Raw genomic sequence first — 26,610 nt, 5'->3', positions numbered from 1 at the left:
GTTAACATGACCCTTGATTTAAAAGAGAAACAATAAAAAAATACACTTATTATTCAACATAAAGAGTAATTAATAGTGTTTAAAAACAATGCCATATTTTCTTTTTGTCAAAAAAAAAACAATGCCATATTTTTTGAGAACTTTGATACATTTCTTAATCAGTAAGAAAAAACTTTAAATGATTTTATTTTTGTGTTAACCATGTAATTGTAATAAAATAAAAACACTCAGATAATCTGAAGTTCGGTCATGAGATAAGTATACTCTGACAAACGATTGTTCCACAAAGAAATCAAATTCAGATGTAAATTAAAAAAAAAATGAAATTTAGTAAATTAATAAAATGAAACTCATTTTTTTCGAATTTAAAATGAAACTCATTTTTAAAACGAGGTAAATTAAAAAATTCATATACTACTTTTTTTGTGGCAGCCGTGGTTCGAACTCCATACACATGTACATATTGTCTATAGCAACCGAGCTAAGTCGTTGAGACAAAGTTCTTATACTACTATGATATCAATAATTATCTGAAATTGGACATATATTTAATATTATTTTCATTTGTTTCCGTTTCAGTAATGTGTGTTGGAGTTGTACTACTGAGTCAGCTTTGCTTTGCACAACACAACACAACACAAACATAAACACAAACCCCATCTCCGAGTTTCATGTATCTGTCTCTCTCCGACCATACCTTTCTCTGTTAAGCTAACTTAACTTGTTCTCTTCTCTTCTTTTCTTCAAGAACTGTTCCCACTACTCTCTTCAATCTAGGTTTCAAAAGGGTTTCATTTTAGGGCTTTTGATCTGTTTCATGTGATCTACCTTCCCTTTTTTTACCATTTTTAATTTCTGGGTTTTGTTGGATTTCATCTTTTAACCGTTATTGAGTGATAAAGTTTTGATTTTTAGGTTTTATTTGGAAATTAATAATCTGGGTCAGTGTGTTTTGTGGTGGTTAGGCATTGTAGGGTTTGAGGGTGTTTTGGTTTTGATGATTGTTTAGGGTTTTGATGAAAATGGGATTAGGTGGTGAGAATGGTAAGGTGATTGAGTCTTTGGATGTGTGTAAATCAAAAGGGTGGAAAAAGAAGAAGAAACAAGATGGGGTTATGGAAGATGAAGAAACTGAAACTGGATGTTGGCTTAGTTTTAGGTTCATTGGAAGCTGCATTTCTTCAAGATCCAAGGTTGATAGCTCTGTTAGTGGCACCAGTACTAATTATGGTAACCTCTTTTTTCCTTTGATGAATTAATTTTCTTTTGTTTTTGGAAGGTTTTCTTCTGTAATTTTGGTAAATTATTTTTATACTGTTTTTGTGTGTGTTAATGACTTAAAGCTGTACTTGTAGAAATTTATTTGTTGAACAGTAAATAATTTGTCCTTGTTCAGAATTCTATATGAAAATTTATTCCAAACATAGGTGTTGTTAAAAGTTAAAGTATAAGCTATGTTTTATTTAGGATTTTCAGAACTTTGAAAGGCAATCATGGTCCATTTTTTTAATCTTCCGCTTGTCCAGAGCAGCGTTGGCTGGGAGTTGCTTCATTTCTTTGAGTTAGAGATGAGTTCTTGAATTGAACAATTGTATTTTGTGATTTGCAAACTGTTAGTATGTCACCCTATATCGATGTATGTGTTTTTCATGTATGACAAAAAGAACTTGGTTTTCTTAGTTGGTTTCATTTCCTTTTCTTAATTTATCAAATGAGAATTGAAATGGTACCTATTTCCTATATAGCACTGACACTTCAGACGATCGTGTGTCAAGTGTTTGACAAGTGTCGATGTCTAATACTGACACGGCACCAATGTAGTCACATTCAACTGCTTTCATTTTCTTAAATAAGTACATGTGTATACATGTTGGTGTCGTGTCTGGTGTCTATGACAGTGCTTCGTAGCCTATTTTTCCTTGTTGTCTTAGTTGTTAGTATGATAAATGATTCTATCTTATTGCTTGTTCTAATTATTGTGTTTTTCCTTTGTTTGCTGGGTTGTCTTCTCAATAGCTGAAAGCAAATCCACTCTTGATACAAGTAGAGACCAACCATCGGTTCCGGTAGTCTCTTCAACAACCACTACCACTAGTAACGCTGAAAGCAACTCATCTACATCAAAAGTTGAAGACGAAATTAAAGTTGCTTCCAGGCTGCGGAAATTCTCTTTCAATGATCTTAAGTTGGCAACAAGAAATTTTCGGCCCGAGAGTCTTCTCGGTGAAGGTGGGTTTGGTTGTGTGTTCAAAGGATGGATTGAAGAAAATGGAACTGCTCCAGTGAAACCTGGCACAGGACTTACTGTTGCAGTCAAAACCCTTAACCATGACGGCCTCCAGGGTCATAAAGAATGGCTGGTATGTAATTTTTCTAATAAGATTTGTCTTCCTTTAAGTTCATTTTTTATGTTATATTTTTTTAAAGACGTGTTTTTTTTTTTTTTTTTTTTTTTTTGAGGTTTTAATATCTTGTTTGGTTCATGTTATAGGCTGAAGTAAATTATCTTGGCGATTTAGTTCATCAAAACCTTGTCAAACTTATAGGCTACTGTATTGAAGATGATCAAAGGCTGCTAGTATATGAATTTATGCCCCGTGGAAGCTTGGAAAACCACTTGTTTAGGAGTAAGTTACTTTTATTCCAACGAATTATGTTCTAATTCATTTTAAAATTCTGCTAACATGAGATAGAGGACCCTGCTGATGTTACTATTTTCTTACTAATTCTGCTTTGTACTCTCTATTTGGATTATATCCGTTTTTAATGTTCTCGTGTACAAAACTATATTTCTGTAGGATCCTTGCCTCTTCCGTGGTCCATTAGGATGAAAATTGCACTAGGAGCTGCTAAGGGACTTGCTTTTCTTCACGAGGAAGCCGAACGACCTGTAATATATAGGGATTTCAAAACTTCCAATATATTATTAGATGCAGTAAGTGGCAAATATTATGACATGATTGCATTTCATTCTTTCCTTTATTTGAGTATTTCTAATAATGTAATGATTCAGGAGTACAATGCCAAGCTCTCAGACTTTGGACTTGCAAAGGATGGCCCAGAAGGTGATAAAACCCATGTGTCTACTCGAGTTATGGGAACTTATGGTTATGCAGCTCCAGAATATGTCATGACAGGTAAATTTTGTTGGTTATGCCAAAGTCGAAATCCAGAACACAACTTTTAGTTGTATTTGGTCCTTTTTTTATTTTTTATTTTTTATATCACTGAACCTGTGTCCTGAACCAAAGTATTTTGTAAATGATTCAGTGTCGTCTGTTTCTCTTGGTTAAATGTTCTTGACTGTTTTTTTCCTGAATAGACACATTTTAGTAACTTAGTGGTTGATGTTAGTTTCCAGAGTTTGAACACTAAACCTCTTTTTTAAAAACTCCTTTGGCCTCCCTTTGCTCACCAACCGAGCTATCTACGTGGGACGCTCTTGACCTTTATTAGGTGATGTTACCTGTTTCCTCGTAAGGAATACTTCGGATTAGGATCCGAATTTACGCAGGAGTTGTCCAAGTTTTGCATTCTCATGATGTTTATAACTTCCTCCTTATGAGATATTTGCTGTTCTATGATACTCTGTTGATTTTCATTTAGATTTGTTCCAAGTCCTTTTAAATATAATCAAAATCTGTATCATCTAATCCTCATGTATTGGTTTCAGGGCATCTTACATCAAGAAGTGATGTGTATAGTTTCGGAGTGGTACTACTTGAGATGATAACCGGGCGAAGATCCATGGACAAAAACCGACCGAATGGCGAACATAACCTCGTGGAATGGGCTAGACCGCATCTAGGAGAGAGAAGAAGGTTCTACAGGTTAATAGACCCTCGGCTGGAAGGCCACTTCTCGATAAAAGGAGCTCAAAAAGCCGCCCATTTGGCTGCTCACTGCCTTAGCAGAGATCCAAAAGCTAGACCACTAATGAGTGAAGTTGTAGAAGCTTTGAAGCCTCTCCCAAACCTTAAGGACATGGCTAGTTCATCATACTATTTCCAGACAATGCAAGCTGACCGTTTTAGTGCAAGTCCAAATACTCGAAACGGTAGAACACAAGGGGCATTCACGCGCAATGGACAACAACAAAGAAGTCTTTCCATATCACATGGTACTCATGCTTCTCCGTTTCATCATCAGTATCCTCAAAATTCACCAAAACCAACTGGAAAGGCACAGAGTTGATGAACTTTTCATACCTTGCTTTTTCATCGTTTCTTATTTTCTAAGTATAGATGCAACGACGTCTTGTGAAGCCATTTGTTCATGGACAACTTGAGGGTAAAAGAAGCATGCTGCTAGCTTTATGTTCTATTATGTTAATTGGTGTTGACCCCTTTGAATGTAATGGCCAGCGTAGCTTATTAAGCTAACTATGTGCATGTTTGGAATTACGACGAGTTTGACAAGATTATAACAACACCGTGATTTTGTTGAAGCTCAACATTGCAGCTTCATCTAAAATCACGGTGACACACTATGATTCTGGCAAACTCACCGTCAATCCAAATATGTATTATGATGTCTTTTGGAAATTGTCAACCAATATGTTTCTTTCAGGTTATTTAGAAAATATTGAAGATTGTTAACTCCTCAAGTTTTATTTTATTTTATTTCAATTGGCCCTTGAAATATTATATATATCTTGTTGATTTATTATGTATGCTTTAGTTGTTCTATCAAAGAGTGCGGCTCCTTAAATTAATCACTGCCTTTAGTTTATGGAAAGATGAGAAAGAAGCTTTATTGCATTAATTTATGTCTGTTGTGAGTGTGTATTTAACACTGGTACTTGATCCCTCAACTCTTCTAAGGGTATGTGGGGATATGGATAATATTCTTTATGTTTCATTTAATAATTGAACCTCTTTTTTATGCTTTTGATATGTATCAAAAAATAAAAAAATTTGATAAATTTGCGTCATAGTACACGTATTTAATGGCGTGCAATATACTATTCACATTTTTGTGAGTAATTTTCACATGTTGGTTTCAAGTATTGAAATGGTATAAAGGATAGTTTGTATTCATACCTGTGTATGGTTCTTTATTTATAATACCTGTGTATGATACTTGATCATTTTTCTTATAGATATTAATTAATTATTCTGTAACAAACTATTACGTAGGAGTGTCGTCATCCTAATCTAATGGAACAACAAGAAACTCATCCTAAAAAATTGGAAGATGAAATCAATTAAAATTTAATTAATCAAAAGATGAGTCTTATGACACTATCTTTTTAACGCTCTTTCAAGGGTTAAATATAGGTAGGTATTACGCTTTGGAAATATGTTTTATATAGTGGTGAGAAAGAGAATATTTATAGTATATTAGCATGGGTTCGGTCAAAAAAAAGATGGTTTGGATCAAATTTGATATTTGATATAATTTTTAAGAAAATGAATAAATTACTGATTGTGGTTGGTACAACTGGGTTAGTCATTACACTCACACTAGCCTTATCACGGGGTTTTAGTATGAAATTTTGTCGCAATTGGTAAGTTATATGTAAATTTCATTGTAAATTTTTAATAAGATAAACTTGCACCTCTTACTTCATGTGACAAAGTAAACAATTCATTTTCAATGAGAAAAAATAAATCAACCAAAACCCCTTCAAGAAAAGAAGGGCAACTCTTTGGAATCTAATTCAAACATAATTCACTTTAAATCCAAAGCTTGAACCAATTTGATCCCTAATCTGATGGTCCAAAGAACTTTCCATTCTGCATTGCAAGAATCAAACTTACTATAGAACTCTAAAAAACAATCATTTTCGCAACCTTGAATAAGATTAGATTTATGTCCTAATAAATACCCTGATTCATGACTTTGTTCAATAAATCAGCAACCTTGAATGCAATTTTGAGAGAAAACCAAATTGTTCCTAGATTTTTAGATTTCATAAAGAGACACTTAAAAGAAAAAGTGCATGAAAACTTGCCAATTCATTTTTTCTCTACCAACTTTTCCGAGGACAGATTTAAATCCATCCAGTTATGCAAACTAGAAAAATCTATGATTGTGTGCACCAACAACATATTATAATAAATATTTGATAAAATCAGAGTCTCTCATCAACGAGGTTGAGTCTAATGGAAGAGGTTAAACTCCAAAAACGCGGCGAACTAAGATTCAAAATCCTGACAAAGAGAGGTACATACGTTTAGTGTCCGATACACCTCAAATATGATTATTTTAAGTGGAGGGAAGGGCTATGGATAAAAAAAGTACTCCCACTGTCTTACAATAATTGTCACTTTACCATTTTTTCTTTTTCTTAAAATAATTGTCACTTTAGAATATCAATGCGTCGTTTATTATTATTTTTCCATTAATATACCCTTATTTATTGAATTTCATCCAACTTAACTACAATTAATAAGGATGTTTTAGTAAATGACACTAATTTTACTATCAAAATCAACCCAACTAATCATTTCCTTAATAACCGTGCACAAACGACTATAATTTAGAGACGGAGGGAGTATAGCATAACATCCATATGGATTTTATACAATTTTGATATCTAGGACATAAATTTCTCTATGACATGCCACAAATGCATCGAATTCCTCATTAGTCAATAAACAATCATGAACAAATAATCTTCCTAAGCATTGAACCTATTCGGACTAGGCCAATTCCAAATCTGTACTACAAACATAAATTGGATTCTGATTCAAAGTAGTTTGATCAATCAACTTCAAAGGCTGTCTTGATAGAAAAGTCACCATCAGAGCATAAATGCCAATCGAGGAAATCTGGTGAGTTTGAAGTAGGTGCTTTAAAAGAACCAATCATGTGAAAAATATATTCAATAACAACGACCTCTGCTAAAATACCTGATTAGAAATCCTCTCATTTAATTATATCAGCAATTTAGAAATGCAAGCATATATCTTTTTTTTTTTTTTTGGTACAAATGGATACAATCAAATTTTTATTTTTTTTATTTTTATAAATAGAGAGGATCTTGGCCCAAAATAAATTGCTTCCTATCATCTTAAACATTAGAAATCTGCTCTTCCCCCAACACAAAACACTCGCGCCCTGCAGCCATGCCCAAAATGCTCATGCGCTAGTTAACTAGCGCAAATGTAAAATAATGCGCAAGTTAAGTTAAGTGGCGTGAGTTAAGTGGCGCACGGTGGCTATTTTTTTTTAATTTATTTACTATTTTCAAATCATTTTATTTACTTTATTCTAAAATATTTTATTTACTTTATTCTAAATTATTTGTTCACTTTATTCTAAATTATTTATTTGCTATATTCTAATTTATTTATGCACTTAAAATAAATTCGAAATTAGAAAATAAATTCGATTTTATTTATTCAATATTTATTTATTCAGTACATAATCATAAACATAAAATAAATGCAAATATAAATACAAATAAAAAAAATAATAAATATAACTCTCGTTTTATTAATATCATTCAAACATTACAATAATCAATACATATATTTTATTTGAATTCACTAATCTACTTATTATCTTTTTACCCTATTGGGGAAAAAGTTATTTTTACCCTCTACGGTATATAGCAATGACAAAAGTTATGGTGCATAAAGAAATCCTTATGCACCGTGCGCATAAAGAAATCCTTATGCACCGTGCATAAATCATTCACAACCATCAGATCTAGTGTACATGTGTAATAATCCTAGGCTTCTCCTCTCAAACTACACCAAATCAAGGAATAAAGAAAGAGGTATAAGTGAAACATAAGTTAAAATGCTTCTCTCTCTAAATTATTTTAGAGAGAGAAGCTCTGCAACAAAGGTTATCTTCTCCAATCAACATTAAAACGCCGGCGCGGTGGTGGCCAGCCCAACAGGGCGGCGCCACCGCGCCGGAAAATTCAACTTCCTTTTTTTTTGAAACTGAAGACACTTTCTGACATCCTTTTTCGCGCTGGTTATGAATATGGCCTTAGATTTTTCGAAAACTCAACGGTTTGTTCTAGATCTAGAAAAATAGATCACGGTTTTACCTTTCCTTTCTTCTTCTTCTTCTTCTTCTTCTTCTTCTTCTAGATCTAGAACCGGCTTTGTTTTGTACAGATCCGGCTCGGGTTGTGTTGTGATTGCTTGAGTTCGGATTTGTTGTGTTATTCTAGATGATGATGATTTGAAAAGGTGGTTGTTGTTTGTGAGATACGGAAAAAATATTGATGGAGATAGTGTTGTTCTTGAAATCAAAAGAAAAAGATTGTTGCTGGAAATTTTTATCTGATGATTGTTTGCTGGAAAAGTGTTTGATGGATTTGTAGTGAAAGCTCAAAAAATGAATTGCTGGAAAATATTGTTCATGTTGTTCTTGCTGGAAACCATTCCCACAGCAAAATGGTTTTGGAATACAACTCATGGAAACCATTTCCACAGCAAAATGGTTTTGAAGTACAACTCACAGAAACCATTTCCACAGCACAATGGTTTTGGAGTACAACTCACAGAAACCATTTCTTTCCCCCTCCTCCAATTGTGTTAGTCCAAAACTGAATGATGGCAATGACTCTAGGTCCTTAGTTTTTTTCACCTGCTAGAAACCATTAAGTAAATCCAATGGTTTTGGAGTACAATTCACAGAAACCATTTCCACAGCAAAATGGTTTTGGCATAATTTCATGTTTTCATTTTTTATTACATGTTTTCATTTTATCTAAGACATGTTGAGTTTTTTACATGTTAGTGTAAAAAAATTCTGAACTGGAGCATTTTTCTTTGTTTTATTAAAATGATTTTAAGCATTTATGTGAACAATTAAACTGAAATTTCGATTGTCAAAAAAAAATAAAAATTAATTAAACTGTGATTCACGTAAATGCTTCAGGCTACTAATCAGACCAATGATCACTACTAATGTGAGAAAATAGACAAATATTAATTAGGACATTATGAAAACAAATTAAATTCCGTAAAAACAAAATAAATGGTAAGGAGATATTAATTGTTATTAGAATTAAGCTTTAACTTGGGGTGTAGAAAGCAATTATGTTGAGCTACCGGTTAATGGGTTGGGATTTACGTACGGTGCATAAGGATTTCCTTATGCACCATAACCACACCCTATAGCAATAGCTCTTGGGGAAAATAGTGATCAATCCTGTTGGGGAAAAAGACATCAAGATCCCTGGAGGTAAATTTAAATTTGGTTCCTTTTATACCTCCATGATGATTCTTTTTACCCACGGTAAATAGATTTTGGGAGTAAAAGGAAGCAAACCTAATTTTACCTCAAGGGATGATGTCTTTTTCCCCAACTTGACTGACCACTATTTCCCCCAAGAGCCACTACTATATACCTAAAGGGGTATAAAGAGCCTAGAGACTATAGAAGCAAAAAAGAAGAAGAGAAAGAGGGGAAGAGAGTGGGAGGAGATAATGTGAGGAAAAGATGAAGTTTGTGAGGGTATTTATAGGTAAAAATGATAACATAGTTTGTATCTGTAACGCCCTCCTTTTTATTTAATAATTTTAATTAGTTTTAGAATATATTTATATATTTATATGATGTATATGCGGGATATATGATTTGTTGAGATTAGATGTCTTTTTATAATTTAGTTAATATATTTTGTTGAGTGATATTTTGTTATGTTATATGTTGGTATTTACTAGCATAATATATTTGTTAATTGTTATAGATATATTTTTGTTATTTGGTGTATTATTATATATTTAGTAGATAAATATTATTATTAGAATATGAGGATTATTAGTGTGAGTGGATTTGGGTTTTAGAATAGAAAGAAGAATAAGTTGTTGGGCCTAAATAGATTTGAGAAGAATATTTTAGTATTATAAATAGAGAAGCTTAGGTTGGAAAGAGTTTACCTTAAACCGCTTTTTGAAAAAGCGGAGAACAAGAAAGAAGAGAAGAGGAGGGAAAAGTCAAGAGAAGAGGAGAATACCTTAGGAAAGAAGAACGCTGCTGCTGATTCAGGAATTAATCTAAGGTGAGGGTGTGACAATCTTGCATTAATATTAAGTTGTTAAATCAGTAGATTACATCTAACAAGTTGGGGAGAGTTTGTGAGAATTTGAGAATTAGGGTTTTGAGAGAGATTTGATGATTGGATGATGAAAACTTGTTGAATTGATGTAGAAATTGTGTACAGACCTTAGATAATCCATAGGATGATTATTGGAAGTAGTTTTGAGGTTAGCACCATGAGATTAGGTGAAACTTGAAGAAAATCTGCATTCTGCCCGAATTTTGATATTAAAACTGGGATTGATCGGTGCGGAATTGGTCTTAGGTGTAAACACGAAAGTTGTAGGTATGGATGTTAGCTTTCTAATGCCGTTGGTCTCACGTCAAAACGATTTATAAAACTTGAGTTATGGTCAAATTACCGCGCGTAGGTCATGTAACACCCTATTTCTAATAAGCGGTAAAACGCGCGAATATACAAACATATTCTAGAAATAGATGCTACGTCTTCGAATAAACCACAATACATACATGCATAAAGATCATGTCACATCACATAGCAGCGGAATATATATATATATATATATATATATATATATATATATATATATATATATATATATAATACATAAACAACTCCCAAATATCAATATAACAAAATATATCCTCCATATCTCAAATACAACAATATCTCAACTCCAAAGTACATAGTCAATAAAGCAACATGCAAGAACTATCCTAGATCAGAGCCCTAATCTGGACACTTGCAAATAAAGAGGAACTCCACTCCTCGGCATCATCAAGCAAACAAACTAAGCATCCTGCACTCCATCTACCCGTCCATACGGAAAGGTAGGTGGTAAACCACTGAGGGTTAGCATTACATCATCATAATCCATATAAGATTAAAAAGAACTTTGAAAATGAAAGATATAATCAAGGATAAAGAATGACAATTCATACATAGTTCCTCAATATTCACAACATATAAGCAATCCAAGATCATTCAATATCATTATATCAGGTTCATATCCACAAGTGTATCATACACATATCACAACCTCACCTTGTCAATCAACAATTAACAATTCAATCTGCAAGTACAATTAGCAATAATCAACCATCAAACACATCTTAATGCAATTCAATCCACCAACAGCTTATGCAATGTCTCTAGACTCATCTAGATGCATGTGGTACCAAAACACCTCAAGGTCGTCACCTTCGATGCAACAAAAACATCGTAATCACCTCTATTGGATATAAAATCCACCACCATCAGTCATGTATGCATGAACATATAACTCAACTACAAATGCATATGTTCACACAAACAATAATCACCTCACCATCACCAATACTTGTATATATGCAATCATTAACAATTCACCACCACATATCATATATACAATCACCAACAATATCCAAAAAAATCCCACAACATGTAGTTGTCACATAAATACACCACCAATCATCTTCACATAACATGTAATAACTCTCCATAAAGGATTCACAATCAAATGATTCTCAAAAGTCATCTTTAGTCAAGTTCGTCTCTCAAAATCACAACATTAAGTTAATTGAACATTTGAGTCAAAACCAAGTAAACAAGCTCAATTGCCTATGCCTTGAATTCTCACAAGTCACATATGCGTGTAATAGAGATTACATAAGCATTTCATCGGCCAAATACGACAAATTCAATAAAAACTCAAAGTTCGTCTCACTTTCTCATTTTTCACAAAAACTCTCATTTTCAAGCAAAACAAGTTAAGACTTGGTGGAACCAATCACAACTACTTTTTAAAATCATATGAACAAGAGCCTAGGCCAATTACAAGCAATCAAGCCTTAGTTCAAAAATTAGCCTATGTTCGTTTGAGAAAATCTCAAGTTCACGTATTCCACAATTCCACCCAAAAGTCAAGTTAAACATGATTAAGACATTGCACCGACTTTACAAGCCCTGCCTAAGCCTATATGACTTGTAGACTAAGCTTGCAATCCCTTGTGCTCACAAAAGGTCACTTTTCAACATTTTTCCAAAAACCGAAACGACACAAATCCAAGTTTCAAACCATTTGAAAATTCGAACATTCAATAAAGTCAAGTATGTTCCAGTTGAAAAGTAAGTGAAAACAGTACAAGAACACCTTCAAACGGTCGCTACGGACCCCTACACGACTGCCCCCGACCCCCCGAACACGGAACAACGGGCATGTTGCCCTGTGCAGGGCGCCTGGCGCCAGGAGTGTAGCGCCTACCGCTAGCTCTCTGAGTGTGGGCGCCCTAGCTCAGGCGCAGCGCTCTGCAACGTGCGTTTTCGCGCGTTTCGACCGCGGGTATATGCCGTTTTCGCCCCAAAATCGGATGTTTAAAACCCTTCAATGTCAAAAGTGATCCGAGGCATAACCCGAGGCTCCAACACATCAAACTCACACATTTCATACCATTTGAATAAGTTATACAAACCTTTGAAAATTCATTTTCTCAAAACAACAAGTTTTCTTCTCTAATCAAAACCAATTTTCACAACAACCATTTTCAACCACAACATAACAATTCTCATCACCAATTCACAATTAATGATACCCAATGTATCAAATCAACAACAACATGATTCAAATCATCAACAACAACAATTGAACATGAATCCATTCATAATTCAACAACCACAACTTCGCAATTCATCAATTTCATCCAAAAACATACTATGCTCATTTCTACTCATTTTGACATACAAATTCAACAACAACAACACAATTATCATACTAATCATGTTCTCAAACATAACAACAACAATTATGCACGAATTTACATCAATTAAAACCAATTCATCAATTTCATGAAAATGGGTAAAAGAGAAAAGTTATGAAATTATGAGTGAAACCTAACCCTCTTACCTTAATTCTCCACAATCACTAGCTAGTGCTTCACTTTAGCTCCAACCCTTGATTCTCTAGCCTCTTCTAGCTCTCTCTAGATCCTTCTCTTCAAAACCCTTTTTCTCCTCTTGTGTTTTTCTCTCTAACTCTCTCTAATTGTGAAATGAAAATGAAATGAAATGTTTGTAAGACCCCAATTTCACTACCAACTAGTGTTTATATAATCTCTACTCAATTGGGCTCAACTCACAATGTTTTAATGGGCCTAACCCATTTCTATTCTAACCCAAAATGTTACTACTCACTTAACGGTAAAATACAACACTAACGGTCACTTAACGGTAAACTAAATAATTACCCCACTCTCCAACACTTAGTAAAATAAAACCCTCACTAAGCACTAAAAATAACCTTCAGCAAAAATTACAGAATTACCCCTGCCCTCAAAATGACCAAAATACCCCTGAGTCCAAAATGACTAAAATACCCTTCTAACACCGAATTCTACGAATCCCAACCAAAAATACACACAGAGGCAATTAATCACATAAGAGCACATAGAACACACATAAATAAATAATAAAATAAATCAAGCGAAAATCGGGCTGTTACAACTCTCCCCCCTAAAAAGAATTTTCGCCCTCGAAAATTACCTGAAGGAAACAACTCCGGATACGAAACCTTCATCCTACTCTCCGATTCCCAAGTGGCACTCTCACCCGTCGGTCCAACCCAAATCACTTTAACCAAAACGATCTTTTTGCTACGTAGACGCTTCACTTCACGATCCTCAATCCTAACTGGCCAAGTCTCAACAGTCAAATTATCCCTTACTTCCAAATCATCCACTTGAATCACATGAGACGCATCATACACATACTTCCGCAACTGAGACACATGAAACACATTATGAAGATTCGATAAAGATGGCGGTAACGCAATCCGATACGCTACAACCCCAACCTTCTCAACAATCTCGAAAGGTCCAACAAAACAAGGAGTTAACTTCCGACACTTCAAAGCACGTCCAACACCGGTTACAGGATTCACTCTCAAAAACACATGATCACCAACCTGAAACTCAAGGTCCTTCCTCCTCTTGTCATGATAACTCTTTTGCCTACTCTGAGACGCTTTCATCTTCTCTTGAATCATCTTAACCTTTTCCGTAGTTTCTTGCACAACTTTCGGTCCTAACAAGGCACCTTCACCTGACTCATACCAACACAACGACGTCCTACACCTCCGACCATACAAAGCTTCAAACGGTGCCATTCCATTACTAGAATGAAAACTGTTGTTGTAAGTAAACTCAATCAACGGTAAACATTCAACCCAACTGACACCTTGTTCCAAAACACAAGCCCTCAACAAATCTTCCAAACTCTGAATAGTCCTCTCCGTCTGACCATCAGTCTGGGGATGATAAGCATAACTCAACCTCAACTTAGTTCCCAAAGCAACTTGCAAACTCTCCCAAAACTTAGAAGTAAACCTCGGATCCCGATCCAACACAATACTAGAAGGAATATCATGCAATCTAACAATCTGCTCAATGTAGACCTCGGCCAACTTTGCCACAGACATACCGGTCTTGATAGGAACAAAATGTGCCGACTTCGTCAACCGATCAACAATCACCCAAATAGAATCAAAACCCTTAACAGTCTTCGGTAACGCTCCAACAAAGTCCATAGAGATACTATCCCACTTCCACTCTGGCACAAACAACGGTTGCATCAAACCCGACGGTTTCTGATGTTCAATCTTGGACTTCTGACAAACCAAACAAGCATACACAAACTCTGCGATCTCTTTCTTCATCCCAGGCCACCAAAACAACCTCTTCAAATCTTGGTACATCTTAGTCGCTCCTGGATGAATACTCAAACTACTTCTGTGACCTTCTTCCAAAATCTGTCTCTTAAGCTCAAGAACACTTGGCACACAAACACGATCACGAAACATCAAAACACCGTTCTCATCCAATCTAAAGTCTCCACCTTTGCCTTGATTAACCAACACCACACGATCAACAAGTTCCAAATCTTCCTTCTGACCATTCTTGATCTCTTCCAAAATATTACTCGTCAGCTTCAACATTCCTAACCTCACACCATCCGGCGTCAGTTCACTAACCAAACTCAAGTCTCGAAATTGCTCAATCAACTCCAACTCTTTCACCATCAAAGCAGACATATGCAACGACTTCCTACTCAAAGCATCATCAACAACATTGGCCTTTCCAGGATGATAGCTCAACTGGAAGTCAAAATCCTTAAGATACTCCAACCATCTCCTCTGCCTCATATTCAACTCTTTCTGGTCAAACAAGTACTTCAAACTCTTATGGTCACTGAACACTTCAAACTTAGAACCATACAGATAATGCCTCCAAATCTTCAACACATACACAACAGCCGCTAATTCCAAGTCATGAGTCGGATAATTCTTCTCATGCACTTTCAACTGCCTTGAAGCATAAGCCACAACCTGACGATTCTGCATAAGCACACCACCAAGTCCCATCTTAAAAGCATCACAATACACAACAAAAGATTCCTTCGGATTCGGCAAAATCAACACTGGAGCTGACGTCAACCTCTTCTTCAACTCTTGGAAACTCTTCTCACACTTAGCATCCCAAACATAAGCTTGTCCTTTCCGAGTCAACTGCGTCAATGGCAACGCCAACTTAGAGAATCCCTCTATGAACCTCCGATAGTAACCTGCCAATCCAAGAAAGCTTCTAACCTCAAAAACAGACTTAGGTGATTCCCACTGCAACACTGCCTCAACCTTCGACGGATCCACGATAATACCACCTTTAGAAATCACATGACCAAGGAAACTCACTTCCCGCAACCAAAACTCACACTTCGACAACTTAGCAAAACACTTATTCTCCTTCAAGACTCCCAACACAATCCTCAAATGCTCGGCATGCTCTTCTTCAGACTTCGAATACACCAAAATATCATCTATAAACACCACCACAAAACGGTCCAGAAAAGGATGAAATATCCTATTCATATATTCCATGAAGACACCTGGCGCATTAGACACTCCAAATGGCATCACAGAATACTCATAGTGTCCATACCTCGTTCTGAACGCAGTTTTGGATATATCTTCTGCCTTCACTCTAATCTGATGATATCCTCATCTCAAATCAATCTTGCTAAACACTTCTGCACCAACCAACTGATCCATCAAATCATCAATCCTCGGAAGCGGATATCGATTCTTGATTGTCACCTCGTTCAACTGCCGATAGTCCACGCACAACCTCATGCTTCCATCTTTCTTCTTAACCAACAACACAGGAGCTCCCCACGGCGAGACACTCGGCCTGATAAACTGTTTCTCGATCAACTCTTCCTATTGTTTCTTCAACTCACCCAATTCTGATGCAGACATCCGATAAGGCGCAATCGAAATAAGACTCGTTCCAGGCACCAAATCAATTGCAAACTCAACCTCTCTCTCCGGTGGTAACTCGGTAATGTCGTCCGGAAAAACTTCTGGAAATTCTTGCATTACCGGCAAATCACCAACTCCTTTCTCAATACTCTCCTTCAAGGAAGCAAACATCATGAACACACAAGCTTCACCATCCAAAGACTTCTTCACTTGCTCCGTGGTTAAGAATCTTCCACCTTCCTCAGCTACTGGTTTAGAAAACGTTATACTCTTGGTTAAACAATTAATGTTAACACCAAAAGTCAACATCCAATCCATACCAAAAATTACGTCCATATGCTTCAACGGAAGACACACAAGATCCAACTCAAAGTCAACATTACCAAAACTAACAGGACACTTAGCACACACTAAAGAAGTAGTCACTGAACCACTAGCCGGGGTATCGATAACCATCCCTCGAGACAACGGAGTCATAACCAAACCCAAACGCTCAACACAACTTGCCGCGATAAAAGAATGAGTAGCACCAGTATCAATAATTGCAATCAAAGGAGTACTATTGATAAAACACATACCTCGGATGAGATTATCAGGATGCTCCACCTCTTCCGCATTCAATGCAAACACCTTCCCTGCCGCCTTCTTCGGCTTGGTACACCTAGTACTGATATGCCCCTTCTCACCACAATTGTAGCAAGTGATCTTCTTCTTGCACTCAAAAGCCTTGTGACCTGCTTCTCCACACTTGTAGCACTTCTCACCATCCTTGCAATCATTAGCAAAATGACCCAATGTGCCACACTTGTAGCACCTCACCTCAGCAACATTCACCTTAGAGCCTCCACCAGATTCTCTCTTCTTGCCTTTGTCTTTGTTGTACGGCTTCCCAAATCCATGCCCCTTTCCTTTTCCTTTCTTCTCATTCTGAGCCTTGTAGTGATTAACCTTAGCCCTTCCAGCATCATCAAACATACGACACTTATGCACCAAAGTATCAAAGTCTCGGATCTCCTGAATACACATATACTGGTAGATGTCGGGCCTCAAGCCACTCTCAAACTTTACACACTTAGAGACCATAGCATCCTCCGCATTGATGTACGGACAAAACCTCGAAAGCTCTTCAAACTTTGCCGCATACTCAGCCACTGAACGGTTCTCTTGCTTCAAGTTCAAGAACTCCACTTCCTTCTTAGTCCTCAAATCCTCAGGAAAGTACTTCCTCAAAAACTCAGTCTTGAACCTAGCCCAAGTCACAGCCTCTCCACCAACCTCAAGTCTTCCCTTAGCATTGGTCCACCAATACTCGGCCTCCTCTGCAAGCATATGAGTAGCCAACCTGACCTTCTGGTCCTCACTAGTCACCATAGCACGGAAGATCCTCTCCATGGCCTGCATCCAACTCTGAGCTCCATCCGGGTCATACCTACCCTTGAACGTCGACGGACTGTTTTGCAAGAAACGATCCAACCTTCGCTCCTCTGCCTCAACAGGATCACGATGACCAACTGCCGCCTGCTCATTAGCCTGAGCCAACACCTGAGCCATCGAAGCCAAAGCCTGTGCAATTGCCGCATCATCTCTACCACCAGCCATCTCACTTCTACACAACCAACCAACAGATAAGAACAACAACACAACTAACAAGTATCGAAGGTAGCTCATTACCATTCGCATACTAACAGGGTAAATCAACATACACTAGTCTATTAGTCCGACAAGACTGACCACGACTCTGATACCAACTTGTAACACCCTATTTCTAATAAGCGGTAAAACGCGCGAATATACAAACATATTCTAGAAATAGATGCTACGTCTTCGAATAAACCACAATACATACATGCATAAAGATCATGTCACATCACATAGCAGCGGAACATATATATATATATATATATATATATATATAATACATAAACAACTCCCAAATATCAATATAACAAAATATATCCTCCATATCTCAAATACAACAATATCTCAACTCCAAAGTACATAGTCAATAAAGCAACATGCAAGAACTATCCTAGATCAGAGCCCTAATCTAGACACTTGCAAATAAAGAGGAACTCCACTCCTCGGCATCATCAAGCAAACAAACTAAGCATCCTACACTCCATCTACCCGTCCATACGGAAAGGTAGGTGGTAAACCACTGAGGGTTAGCATTACATCATCATAATCCATATAAGATTAAAAAGAACTTTGAAAATGAAAGATATAATCAAGGATAAAGAATGACAATTCATACATAGTTCCTCAATATTCACAACATATAATCAATCCAAGATCATTCAATATCATTATATCAAGTTCATATCCACAAGTGTATCATACACATATCACAACCTCACCTTGTCAATCAACAATTAACAATTCAATCCGCAAGTACAATTAGCAATAATCAACCATCAAACACATCTTAATGCAATTCAATCCACCAACAGTTTATGCAATGTCTCTAGACTCATCTAGATGCATGTGGTACTAAAACACCTCAAGGTCGTCACCTTCGATGCAACAAAAACATCGTAATCACCTCTATTGGATATAAAATCCACCACCATCAGTCATGTATGCATGAACATATGACTCAACTACAAATGCATATGTTCACACAAACAATAATCACCTCACCATCACCAATACTTGTATATATGCAATCATTAACAATTCACCACCACATATCATATATACAATCACCAACAATATCAAAAAAATCCCACAACATGTAGTTGTCACATAAATACACCACCAATCATCTTCACATAACATGTAATAACTCTCCATAAAGGATTCACAATCAAATGATTCTCAAAAGTCATCTTTAGTCAAGTTCGTCTCTCAAAATCACAACATTAAGTTAATTGAACATTTGAGTCAAAACCAAGTAAACAAGCTCAATTGCCTATGCCATGTATTCTCACAAGTCACATATGCGTGTAATAGAGATTACATAAGCATTTCATTGGCCAAATACGACAAATTCAATAAAAACTCAAAGTTCGTCTCACTTTCTCATTTTTCACAAAAACTCTCATTTTCAAGCAAAACAAGTTAAGACTTGGTGGAACCAATCACAACTACTTTTTAAAATCATATGAACAAGAGCCTAGGCCAATTACAAGCAATCAAGCCTTAGTTCAAAAATTAGCCTATGTTCGTTTGAGAAAATCTCAAGTTCACGTATTCCACAATTCCACCCAAAAGTCAAGTTAAACATGATTAAGACATTGCACCGACTTTACAAGCCTTGCCTAAGCCTATATGACTTGTAAACTAAGCTTGCAATCCCTTGTGCTCACAAAAGGTCACTTTTCAACATTTTTCCAAAAATCAAAACGACACAAATCCAAGTTTCAAACCATTTGAAAATTCGAACATTCAATAAAGTCAAGTATGTTCCAGTTGAAAAGTAAGTGAAAACAGTACAAGAACACCTTCAAACGGTCGCTACGGACCCCTACACGACTGCCCCCGACCCCCCGAACACGGAACAATGGGTATGTTGCGCTGTGCAGGGCGCCTGGCGCCAGGAGTGTAGTGCCTAGCGCTAGCTCTCTGAGTGTGGGCGCCTAGCGCCCTAGCTCAGGCGCAGCGCTCCGCAACGTGCGTTTTCGCGCGTTTCGACCGCGGGTATATGCCGTTTTTGTCCCAAAATCGGATGTTTAAAACCCTTCAATGTCAAAAGTGATCCGAGGCATAACCCGAGGCTCCAACACATCAAACTCACACGTTTCGTAGCATTTGAATAAGTTATACAAACCTTTGAAAATTCATTTTCTCAAAACAACAAGTTTTCTTCTCTAATCAAAACTAATTTTCACAACAACCATTTTCAACCACAACATAACAATTCTCATCACCAATTCACAATTAATGATACCCAATGTATCAAATCAACAACAACATGATTCAAATCATCAACAACAACAATTGAACATGAATCCATTCATAATTCAACAACCACAACTTCACAATTCATCAATTTCATCCAAAAACATACTATGCTCATTTCTACTCATTTTGACATACAAATTCGACAACAACAACACAATTATCATACTAATCATGTTCTCAAACATAACAACAACAATTATGCACGAATTTACATCAATTAAAACCAATTCATCAATTTCATGAAAATGGGTAAAAGAGAAAAGTTATGAAATTATGAGTGAAGCCTAACCCTCTTACCTTAATTCTCCACAATCACTAGCTAGTGCTTCACTTTAGCTCCAACCCTTGATTCTCTAGCCTCTTCTAGCTCTCTTTAGATCCTTCTCTTCAAAACCCTTTTTCTCCTCTTGTGTTTTTCTCTTTAACTCTCTCTAATTGTGAAATGAAAATGAAATGAAATGTTTGTAAGACCCCAATTTCACTACCAACTAGTGTTTATATAATCTCTACTCAATTGGGCTCAACTCACAATGTTTTAATGGGCCTAACCCATTTCTATTCTAACCCAAAATGTTACTACTCACTTAACGGTAAAATACAATACTAACGGTCACTTAACGGTAAACTAAATAATTACCCTGTTATACCCTAATTTTGGACCTAAAAATACTTGTTCAATTCTTCTTTTCTTGCATTATAAGTCATTTGATATGTCTCTGATCAATTGCATCTTTCTCTGCATTTTATTTCAATATTATTTGCAAAATTCACATAAAAGGGTATTTTAGTCATTTCCTGCATTCAACTCATTTTAATCCTTGAAAATTGTTTGAGTCTTTCCTGGTTTCAATCTCATGTCAAAATTCATGTCAAAAAATATCAGTTAGGGCATTTTTTAGTCAATTTAGCCCCTAGGGGCATTTTAGTCATTTCCTGTGTTAAAATTCCTTTCAGTCTTTTAAAAATTTTGTTAAGTCCTTTCAAACAGTTTGAATAAGTCCTCATTTCAATTCTATGTCAAAATCCATTTTAAAATTGCATTTGAAGTCATTTTTAAGTCAGTTTTGCCCCTAGGGGCATTTTAGTCTTTTCATGTGTCAAAACCCTGTTTAAATTCTAAAAATTGTCTCTGAGTCTTTTAATTCGCTTGTATAAGCTCTTGCTTTAATCCCTGTTAAAAAATCATTTTAAAATTGCATTTGAGTCGTTTTTAGTCGGTTTAGTCCCTAGGGGCGTTTTGGTCATTTCACATAATATTTCTGATACGTTTTAATCTGCTTCGTTGTTTTTAATCGTCTCGCTTTACGTTAATTTTCAATTTACTTTTTTCAATTCAATTTTAGTTTAATTTTCGTTTTAGTCCTCGTACTTTTGTTATTTGCATTTTAATCCCTTTTAAGTTTGTTAGAGTCCAAGTGCCACGTGTCCAAATGTTATTGGTCCACAAAAGTTTGTTACAAGTCAAATACACATGGCATTGTCTCATTGGTCCATACATTCCTTTCATCCCCTATATAAGTCAAAGGTCCAAGTCAAAGTCTCACACATTTTTTTTCATTTCACACAAAATCACACAAAATTAAATTTTCTTTTCCTTCCCTCTTTTCTTTCTTTCTCCCACGTGCTATTTTCTTTCTCCACCCTAACCAACTTTTCCAACCACCACTCCAACTCCATAACTAACTTCTCTCCACCACTTCCACCACCCTAACAACCTTCTCTCTCTCACCTCTAACCTCCATAACAACCAAAAACCACCACAATCTTCATCATCACCTTCATCCTACCTCAATCATCATCATCATCATCCATCAACAGCACTGTTTCTTACAAATTCATCAACAATCGGACCCAAGCTTCAATCTCATCAAACTACGAACATCAACAGCAAGATATCAATCAGCCGCATAACAACGCCATTTCGAGAATCGGCGGAGAAGAAAGGGATCGGAACAGAAAGAGGAGAAGGGAATCGAACTCTTGCAACCTTGAACGAACCTGAACTGAATTCGAAGCATCATCATGGCCGAGCTACACTTCTGATTCGCAAATTTGGAGCAGCAGGTTCACAAAGCGTCAAAGAGACAAAGATTCATACCTACCTGAAACCGGCGACGTGGATTAACGTGAATCTAGAGGTCTTCCGTCATATTATTGCCGTTCTCCGTTTCAAACAGAGGTAATTCTTCCCTCTTTTGTGCATTACGTTTAATCATAGATCCAAGGCGTTCGTGTTAGGTTTTGAAAATTTCGGTACCGGATTTGAGTTTAGGAGAGGAAAAGATGTTTGAAAGTGCAAAAAAATTCGAAAAAGGGTGAAAGTAAGTAACTCCGGCGGCGGCGCCGCCACTTTAGGGTGGCCGGCCACCGCGCCGGAGTGAAAGAGTTCACCGGAGAAGATGAAGACTCATCTTCTTTCTTGTTTTTCAGAATCATCTTAGAGAGAGAGGAGGGAGCTTTTGTATTTTAGAGAGATGAAGGTTCTAATAAAATGAGGTTTTTATGCAGCAAATTTTCTTATATACTACCCATGCATTTAACCCAACTGCCCTAACCCATAACCCATGGGTCCAACCCTACCCATTTCGTTTGGGCTTGGGCCTGACTTGCCTACAGCCTTTCTTTTCTCTACTCTTTTGCTGTTCACGCCCCCCTTCCCTGTATGTTCTTAATAATTTCTTGCTTTTTACACCCCTGCTTGTTTGAAAACCTTTGATAAAAATTCTGAAAAAATTCCTATAATTTTCTTTGTACTTTTTGATCAATTTTGACATATTATATGTCAAGATTGATCAAGAAACACTGGAGAATTATTTTTACTTTGGTTTATTGTTTTTTTCTTTAATTTTTGTTGAAAACCTTGATAAAAAACTTGTAAAAACCTTGTGATTTCTTTTACATTTGTTTTGAGTGATTAAGACTTGTTTCTTGTGACCTTTCGCATGTTGAAAATTGTTAGAGAAAGAGCATGTGAAATTGTGAATGGTTTGTGTTGTTTTTCATCATATTTTGTGAAGCTTTTTGCACATTTTAACTCCAATATCTTGGCTTATGATAATTGGTACTTGATGGGTGATCTTAGGGTGTTATTTGTTGCATAATATGTAGTGTTTGGTGCTGTTTTGAATGGGTGATAATTGGTTGCTTAGTTAGCAAGTTATTTGTCATTTTAATATGTAAATTGGTGCAAAAATAGACCTAGTTTCGTATCATGATTCCTTGGCTTATAATTTTCTTGTAACTCTCACATTAGGGCTGACCCCAAAACTCTTTGAAAAATGTTACAATGTGAGGGTTATGGGTCTTTTGTTTGCTTGGAATTTTGGTATCTTGTTAGATGTATTTTGTCATCTTTCCTTGCCATTTTATCATGTTATCATGCCTTATTTCTTTGTCAATCTTTTCTACTATCACATGCCTATTATTACTAACCATTTGTTCATTTCTTGCATACACCATGAGCATTCCATATCTCATCCCTTTCTCCACTTTAATTGCTTGCACTTTAAGTTTCAACTTCATGCAAAAATTAGAATGTAAAGATTTAGGAATTCTTGTAATATTTTACTTTCATGCTTTTAATTTCTTGGCAAAGAGGCCATAGAATGTATCTAGGGTATGATGTAAAGGACAATGGACTCTAATAATGTACACCGACACAAGCACCGACACATGCACACACTTCACTTTAGATAAATAGCTAGAATATGCATGTTTAGATGTATGTTTAGGATTGTATGTTTAGATGAATGCCTAGGACTTATACTTAGAAAAATCATTTTCCAAAAAATATGAACAAGCATCATTCAAACTATTTTCCTAATAAACCTTGGGATCAAAATCCCATTGTATTTTCCTTTTCATTTTCTTAATCAAATTTCAATGAACTCTAATCATGATTAGACCACATTTTGCAAATGACTAATTCCACCCCACAATTTCATAATCTCATGCCCTTGAGGCCTCTTTCTATTCTTCAAATTCCAATTTTCAAACTTAAAATCAACCAACAAAAACAAAAACATTTTTTGGAAGAGAACTACGGTGGATTTGATCCCTTAAACGGGTACGTAGGCAAGGAACAAAATTCCTTCAATTCAACTAAAATAAAAATTCAAAAACATTCTTCTCCCTCCAATTCTTCACTTAGCAAATTTTAGGTGTAAATAACATTTTCAAATAGCATTTAAAAATAAAGCGCGCGCGTAGAAATTAAAGACGGTTCCTATAGGTTACTATAGTCGTTATGGGTGCCTAACACCTTCCCGTAGCGAAAACAACTCCCGGACCTCGATTCTCAAGGGTTTTGCTTACTTTTTCCCTTCCCAAGAAAAAATAAGATATCACCGGTTTAAAAGGTTCAAACGTAATCAATGTTTGACACCCGAAAACCAAGATAAAACATACCCCACTCTCCAACACTTAGTAAAATAAAACCCTCACTAAGCACTAAAAATAACCTTCAGCAGAAATTACAAAATTACCCCTGCCCTCAAAATGACCAAAATACCCCTGAGTCCAAAATGACTAAAATACCCTTCTAACACCGAATTCTACGAATCCCAACCAAAAATACACACAGAGGCAATTAATCACATAAGAGCACATAGAACACAGATAAATAAATAATAAAATAAATCAAGCGAAAATCGGGCTGTTACAGGTCACATTGAATTTTTATGGACTTTCAGCACAACTTTTCTGAATTTAAAATGAAAACTGGTATTGATAGGTACAGAATTGGTCTTAGGAGTAAACATGAAAGTTTTAGATAATTTTGTTAGCTTTCTAGTGGTTTTGGTTTAACGTGAAAATGATGTTTGGTCTTTGAGTTATGATGAAAATACTACAGGGAGGTCTTAGCAAAATTGTACGGTGACAACATTCTCTATTTCATGTTTTTGCGTTTTGTTCATATGTTTCTGTTTTGAATTGATCTTTGTTGTAAACATGAAAGTTGTTGATATTTGTGATATCTTTTCAGTAGCTTTGGTTTGACATGAAAATATGTTGTGGATAATTTATTATGTTTTTACAAAGATACATAGTGAATTATTGTTGATGTTTAAATACGATGTTATATGAAGTTGTTTATGATTGATGAATATGATGTTTTAAGATGTTGTTTATTATCATTTGATATTGTTATATTATGATATGACATGAATTATTTATGTGATCCATATGTTGTCAAGATGCTAAGATGTTAAGACGTTAAGATGATAAGAGTTGTTAAGTCGTCGAGTCGTTATGAAGTCATCAACTTGTTAAGATGTTATGTTGTCAAGATGTTAGGATGTCATAAATGTTCATGAAGTTGTCTAAGTTGTACGAAAGTTATGTCGTTGCATTAGAGTTGTGTCGTTGCATAGTCAGAGATGGGGGCTCAATGCCCAACATGTCCTTTATGACCTTAGAGATGGGGGCTCAATGCCCGACAGGTCCTTTATGACCTTAGAGAAGAGGGCTTAATGCCCTGGTGGTACCACATGCATAATGAAGATGTCTAAGATGATTTGAGAAGTAGAAGTTGCATAGTCGAGTCGAAGTTGTTAAGATGTTGAGATGTCAAGTTGTCAAGATGTCAAGTTGATAAGTTATTAATGAAGTGCTATGATGAATGAAGACGAATGATTTATGATAAGATGTTACGTGAGTTATAATTATGTTGATATATGAAGTTGATTACGAATTTGATTATGAAGTTGTTTTTGGTAATGCTATGTTTTGATAATAATACTTATGTGAAATTACATGATGATTCTTATGATTATATTTGATATTAGGTGTTGATGCTTATAAATAATGTTTGATGAAATGTGGTGACGTTTGCGATTAATTTTGATGCTATGTGATGATCGTTGGAGACTATTATTTGATGTTATATGATGATGTTAAGATTAGTAATTGATAATATATGAAGATGTTTATGATTAGTATTAAGATAGTTTTACGACCAATATAAGAAGATAATGACACTAGTTAAGGAAGTTTAAGTTGTTAGATATGATTAATGAATTATAAGATGTTTAAGTTGTTGAATGTACTTTATATGATTTATATGCTTAATATTATTGTTTGAGAAATCTCACCCCTCTGCTTGGAAATGTTGCTCTTCGTATGGGTAACTTGGAGGTAATCAAGGTTAGCTGCAGTCGTGGGTGGCTATCTCTCACAGTGTCTTTAGGTGCTCTGATACGTAACGGGATGGGATTTATGAACTGTTTTCTATTCCTTTGCGTATTATTTTATGAAGCTTTGATGAACACTGATGACTATGATTTATGAGACTTTTATAATAAGGCCTGCGTGCCAAAGACCTTTTTATGTTGAATGAACTAATTCCGCTGCGAAGTTTTGAATTACTTATGTTTAATGATTTTGAAGAATAAATTGTTATTTATTCAGTTTAAGAATTTTTAAGAAGTGTAGCATTCCGTTTAAA

At 35.7% G+C, this 26,610-nt stretch overlaps 1 protein-coding gene across 2 annotated transcripts; it reads left to right on the top strand.

Annotated features, from left to right (window-relative positions):
• Nucleotides 1–577: 577 nt before the first annotated feature.
• Nucleotides 578–4,643, top strand: LOC146899631 (serine/threonine-protein kinase PBL36-like). Of its 2 annotated transcripts, XM_085739342.1 has the most exons (6): nt 578–1,230; nt 2,017–2,360; nt 2,492–2,627; nt 2,799–2,935; nt 3,014–3,137; nt 3,674–4,643. In XM_085739342.1, exons 1-6 carry the CDS (start codon nt 1,017–1,019, stop codon nt 4,192–4,194), a joined length of 1,476 nt encoding a protein of 491 aa, XP_085595468.1. In that variant the 5' UTR covers nt 578–1,016; the 3' UTR covers nt 4,195–4,643. The 2 variants fall into 2 exon arrangements, with proteins under 2 accessions (XP_085595468.1, XP_085595467.1); XM_085739341.1 differs by having other exon boundaries at nt 2,799–3,137.
• The last annotated feature ends 21,967 nt before the right edge of the window (nt 4,644–26,610 follow it).

This window comes from Medicago sativa, chromosome 8, assembly GCF_051527215.1.
Source record: "Medicago sativa cultivar Bolivia chromosome 8, Bolivia_mono, whole genome shotgun sequence".
NCBI classification, from domain to species: domain Eukaryota; kingdom Viridiplantae; phylum Streptophyta; class Magnoliopsida; order Fabales; family Fabaceae; genus Medicago; species Medicago sativa.
The sequence above is the reverse complement of the archived record's forward strand: the minus strand, read 5'-3'. Positions and strand labels throughout refer to the sequence as shown.

Bases quoted from the DNA above. Each gene is read 5' to 3' on its own strand.
- LOC146899631 (XM_085739341.1), top strand. From the start codon at position 1,017: ATGAAAATGGGATTAGGTGGTGAGAATGGTAAGGTGATTGAGTCTTTG. The intron at 1,231-2,016 runs GTAACCTCTTTT...TCTTCTCAATAG, and splicing joins TGGCACCAGTACTAATTATG to CTGAAAGCAAATCCACTCTT. The intron at 2,628-2,798 runs GTAAGTTACTTT...ATATTTCTGTAG, and splicing joins GGAAAACCACTTGTTTAGGA to GATCCTTGCCTCTTCCGTGG.